Source organism: Vigna unguiculata, chromosome 3, assembly GCF_037176805.1.
Source record: "Vigna unguiculata cultivar grain cowpea cultivar isolate G323 ecotype 2 chromosome 3, ASM3717680v1, whole genome shotgun sequence".
NCBI lineage: Eukaryota > Viridiplantae > Streptophyta > Magnoliopsida > Fabales > Fabaceae > Vigna > Vigna unguiculata.
In genome coordinates this window covers 40048529-40054230 of record NC_140794.1, presented here as the reverse complement: position 1 = coordinate 40054230, position 5702 = coordinate 40048529, and the positions used below count along the sequence as shown (strand labels likewise).

Here is a 5702-nt window from a genome sequence, read left to right as displayed (position 1 = left end):
CATCTAGCATTCTACGTCCACGTTGTGAACTAACCTCCTAACACTCTACATCAACTAATCTTCTCATCACTTGTGCTTCATTCTTCTATTTAATTCTTTGTGATGAGCATCCAAGTAGAAAGACAAACCTAGGGAATTGTAACAGGTGACCATGAAGAATGAGGTGAAGTTGTTGGGAGCATGGCCAAGCCCATACGTGTTGAGGGTTCGCATAGCTCTAAACATGAAATCAGTGGAGTATGAATTCCATGACGAAAAGTTATCGTCCAAAAGCCAGCTTCTTCTTCAATCCAATCCTATCTACAAGAAAATCCCAGTTCTCATTCATAAGGACAAACCCCTCTGCGAGTCTTTGATCATTGTGCAATATGTGGATGATGTTTGGTCCTCTGCCTCTCCCATTCTCCCTTCTGATCCTTATGATTGCGCCATTGCTCGTTTCTGGACCGTCTACATTGATCAAACGGTATAATAACACTCTTAATTCCTGCCATTGTTCCCCTTTTAGTTTTAAAAGTGATGCAGTTTTATGATTCCAAAGGCAACTTACCAATTTTAGAAATTTTTTTCAAGTTTACTCATTTTTGTAAATTTCAAGTAAATCACGCAATTTTGATGAAAAAAACCTTTGAAAATTGTAAAAATGATGCACATCTAATGAGTAGTGACAATTAACAAGACGCTGAAAGTGTACTATATTTTGTATTGATATTGAACGAATGTTTAACTCATTTTCATTATTTTAACATAAGAAGTAATGTATGATAAAAAAAGCGTAGCTTATGAAGTTTGTGACTACATGAGCAGTTGTACCCAACCATGAGATCCATTAGAGGAGCTTCGGAAGAGAATGAGAAGAAGAGGTTGATAGAGGAGGTGAGAAAAGGATTGGCATTGTTGGAGGATGTGTTTAAAGATTGCAGCAAAGGCAAGGGGTTTTATGGTGGTGACCAAATTGGGTTGTTGGATATTGCACTTGGAAGCTTCTTGGGGTGGCTGAGGGTGGTAGAGATAATCAATGGGGTGAAGTTGCTTGACCAAAACAACACACCTGAGCTGCTGAAATGGGCTGAAAGGTTTTGTGCACATTCTGCTGTCAAAGATGTTATGCCAGAGACAGAGAGGCTTCTTGAGTTTTCCAAAAGTCTAGCTAAGGGCTGAAAATGGATGCTTCTACTCAAAGTTGTTGAAGTTTTCAATAAAATAACATGCCATGCAGTGTTGCTCATGCATTCATCAGGGTTTAGTTTTCTTAACTTGTTTTCTTTAATTGAAATCTGTGTAGTTGGAACTTGATATGAATATTGTTTCTGGCCTGATTTCTGTGGTTCTGCCTACAAATTTAAACCAGACAAAAAAAGAGTCTTAGGAAAGTTTTTGTACACTACTATTATCTCTAAAGCATATATTATTTTTTCCAAAAAGGAAAACTCCTGTACATATGTTTTGGTAATTTCAATGTCTAATGTAACATCTCATTTAATTAATAACGCTAATTAAAGGAAATATCCCACAAAATAATATTAGAAGCAAGGTCCTGGAGTATGAACACTACTTCTTACAATTTTTCAAAAAAAAAAAACAAGAAATGACCTAAGGCACACCACGATGTCAGTAACAAAGTATAATAATAGACCAACAATATTTCAAAATAAAGCCCAATGACAAAGAAATACTTGGGGCATAGCCTTAAAAAAAACTCAGATGAACAGAATCCAGCCCAGATGGCTACGAAGTGGAATCACCATTTCCTTGTTGACCACGAGCATTTCTCGCATTTGCTCACATCAATAAATTGATGATCATCGCAAGAGAGAAAACACACAAAGAGAACAAACAACAAACAAAAGGTTTAGCTATAGTAGAAAATTATTTATCATACAAGTACCATGCAATTTCATAGGGGTGCAAGTTATCAAAATACGGAGGTGTATGAAGTGAAAACAGGGGTGCAGAGATTAAGATTTGGGTGCACAAAGAAAACAGATCCAACCTTTTTTAAAAAAAAAAAAAACCTAGTTAGAACTAAAACTCCTTTTTCTCTGGCAACCTCTTCCTCCTTATCTCCGCACACCACAACTTCAGTGCTAGGTGTTGCCATTGCACATCCCACGACCGGCGATACACATCAACGCCAGCCACCACTAGAGGCGTCGCCGGCGAGAACCTAACTCCCAAAATCTCCCCCCTTCTTGTTTCTTCTCCCGCGCGCGAGACAGTGCTTCTCGTCGCTTCTTCTTCCTGCGTGCGAGACAGTGGTCGCTTCTTCTTCATCGTCGCCGCACACAACACTAAATCCCTTCAGTGCCGCAAGGCCATGCTTGTCGAAGACTACCGCCATCGGTTCCAGCCACCGCTGGTCCTCCATTCTTCTCCAATCCTTGATTATCTTCCTCCGCGAGAGAGAAAGGCGCCATAGGCTCTACGACTCGTAACCACCATGCAGGCCACCGCGATTGGGTTTGCGAGAACCACAGAAGCCAACCTTTTGGCCGTCGCGATCAAGACCGCCTCTGTTTGAGACTCCAACTCATTCCTCTCAATGTTTTCCATTTGTGTTTGCGTGGATTGGGATGAATGGCTGATAGAGGTAACGGAGAGCCCAATGGGATGGGATAGCATGGTTACGTGAATGAAGTGTGTTTGGGGAAGGTGAATGGAGGCTCTCTGTTTTTGGTTATTTGGTGTAGGTAGAAGATGAAGTGTATGCGTGGTGATGGAGGGATTGAGGAGGAGTTGAATCTGTTGTGAATCCAGGGCAACAATGGGTTATGGTGTTTTTTTTTTTATTGGAATCGTGAGGATGAAGGTGTTGTTCTTGTTTTGCAAAGAATGAAGGAAATCAAGCATGAGTCAAGAAGGTGAAGCCCCCTTGAATGAAGGGACTCTGATGATATTGATATTTGTTGTGCTTCTGCTATCTTTCTTTCCCACTATCTTCCTTTCCCACCTTGAGACGTGGGATAAGTCTCAAAGTATATTGAAAGTATATGTTATTTCCTACTCCTTCCTTCTTCAGCCATCATGACCATGGCCAGCTAGCTATCACCCCTAACTATCAAAGACTTTACTTTAACTTCTTGTTCTTCTTTTTTTCATTTTTTCATTTCATTTTTTTTATATTCATTTTTTTTTGAAAAAAGGAATAAAACAAAATAAAAAAAAGTAAACAAAATATGATTAAAATCAAAATTAAAAATTAAAATTAAAAACAAAAATTAAAAATTAAAATAAAATAAACAAGACAAAGAAACCAAGATTAAATAAAATAAAACAAGATTAAACTAAATTTAAAATGAGATGAAAATAAAGTAGGAATATATCCATACTCAAATCAATGTTCACTACTCTTTTGTTTTTTTTTTTATTTCCTCCACTTCCTAATTATTTTCTGAAAACAAAATTATTGACGAAATTGGGTGTTGACACAATGCACTTTGACTTTCTATGTTCCCAGCATAAGATTTTGAGTTGCCTCTTGTTATTCAGATGACCAATGAATTCTTTGTTTATCTTTTTTATGCTTTGATGATAAAAAAAAATGGAAGGATTCCAGATTATAATTTGAGGCTCATGAAGCACAAATTGAATTATTTATTCATGGTTAGGATAGAGGATGAGTATTGTGGAATTAATAACACTTCAAATCGTTTTACAAGAAGAAATTTGTAGTTATCAAACGAAACAATGATGGTTTGTGAGCTTAATTTTTTGTGGAATTTTCATATTACAATTGAGCTATATATTGAATTTGTGGGAAGTAGAAATTATTTTTGAACTTTATATGGATTTGACATCTTCCAAATACATTAGTTTTATTGTCTCTTAAAATCTTAGTCGATGGTGTGACTTCAATTTTGAAAGCCTTATAACTTGAGTTGGAGATACATCCTAAATGGAACTGTTAAATAACAATTTTCTTTTTGGTTCACAGTGCAAGTTTCACAAAGTTATATTTCGATTGGTCCCACTTAAAATTCTTAAATTACATTTTGATTTTCTTGAATCACTGTGTAAATTCCATGTGGATATACTTATAATTGTCCCTATATATAGAATTTTTAAAGTGTACTTTGACTTTTTTTATTCACATTAGAAGATTTTTAATTTCCTCTTGTTATTCAGATAATCAATGAATTCTTTGTTTATCTATTATTTTTATTTAATATGTTAAAAAATCAATTTTAATATAAATATCAATATACATTTATACACATAATAAATTTAGTACAGTTTGAGGAAGGAAAACTTTATTTATTTTAAAAAAGAATTCAAACCGAATCGAATAAAAAAGAAATTTAATGAAACTGAATTGATATATTGTCACACATTACATGTAACACGTGACGTACTATTGTCATTGTTATTTGAAAAAGATTTAATTGAAATGTTTTAAAAATTAACATTTAACTTAAACAAAATTATAATCGAAATTTAAAACTTTTCGACCAATCATATAAAGAAAATGACAAAGAAAAAGAATGATTAACTCACAGGTAACAATATTAACTACTAAAAGTTTATAAAAAAATTGGAAATATATTATTTATCTTTTATTTATATTCTAACATATACTTTGGTCAAAACAGAAAGACGATTGCTTAGTTTCGTAAGAATATCATCATTACAGAAAAAATCATTTCAAAATTAATTATAAACTTTCCTCGACAATTTACTCTAAAAATAAGTTTCATTATACAATTTTACAATGCTAGTGTTTGTCTGTAGTGGTCTTTCCGTAAAAGATTTAATTCATTTTAAAATGATATCTTCTGAAAAGATTAATCATTATTATTATTATTATTATTATTATTATTATTATTATTTTGTAAAAATACAATAAAGTTTGAGTAATAAAGAATAATGTCTTCATTTAATGTTTTTTTAGTGTTGTCCACTTGACTGTTGAAATGGATCCAATTATGCATAAAGTCAAAGATGTTATGTTACCATGGTCACACTTTCGAAAAAAAAAAAATCTTTTTACATTAGATCGACTCATTCCAATTGCAGTTAACAGCATAAAACAAAAATAATAGAAAACGGAAAACGATTAAACAGAAAACGACAAGGAATTTTGGAAGAAGTTTCTGAAGCGCATTCAGCCATGAAATCCAACTAGGGTTAAAATATATCTGTTTAGATAAATAATCTTCAAATCAAAATCTTGATAATCAAAAAAAAATTTAATTTTTTTCAAGAAACAAATAATCAATAATATTTCTAAAAATATAATAATAACTAACACAACATAATAGTTTTTAAACACTGATCTTTTATAATAATAATTAAAAAAAAAGCACAACACTGTGTAAAGAATCTCCCTTGTAAAAATTAACATCTGAAACATCTTGTCTCATAATACAATATCCAAAACAAATTTTAAACTTATCTATTTTACAAATAATAATATATTTATAAGCACTGTACGATTGTTATCATCTTTTAAAACATTATAATATGCTTATTAATAATTTTTTTCCTCCATACTACCAAAATCTACATTTACATTATTTTTATTATATACATTTTTATAATAATATATTATTCATAAATATACAAAATTATTACAATATTACATAATCTTATAAAAATAAAAATAAAAAAAAAAACATCTGTATGCACAGTGTGAGACTAGTTCCACAGAATCCGAGAATGTCAAACTAAACTAGATTTTAAAATTGTTCAAAGCTTAAAAAACA

The 5702-nt window shown here is 32.3% G+C and overlaps 1 protein-coding gene across 1 annotated transcript; it reads left to right on the top strand.

Annotated features, from left to right (window-relative positions):
- Window positions 1–1319, top strand: LOC114179012 (glutathione S-transferase U17-like). Its single transcript, XM_028065192.2, has 2 exons — window positions 1–466; window positions 808–1319. Exons 1-2 carry the CDS (start codon window positions 152–154, stop codon window positions 1159–1161), a joined length of 669 nt encoding a protein of 222 aa, XP_027920993.2. The 5' UTR covers window positions 1–151; the 3' UTR covers window positions 1162–1319.
- Window positions 1320–5702: the final 4383 nt, after the last annotated feature.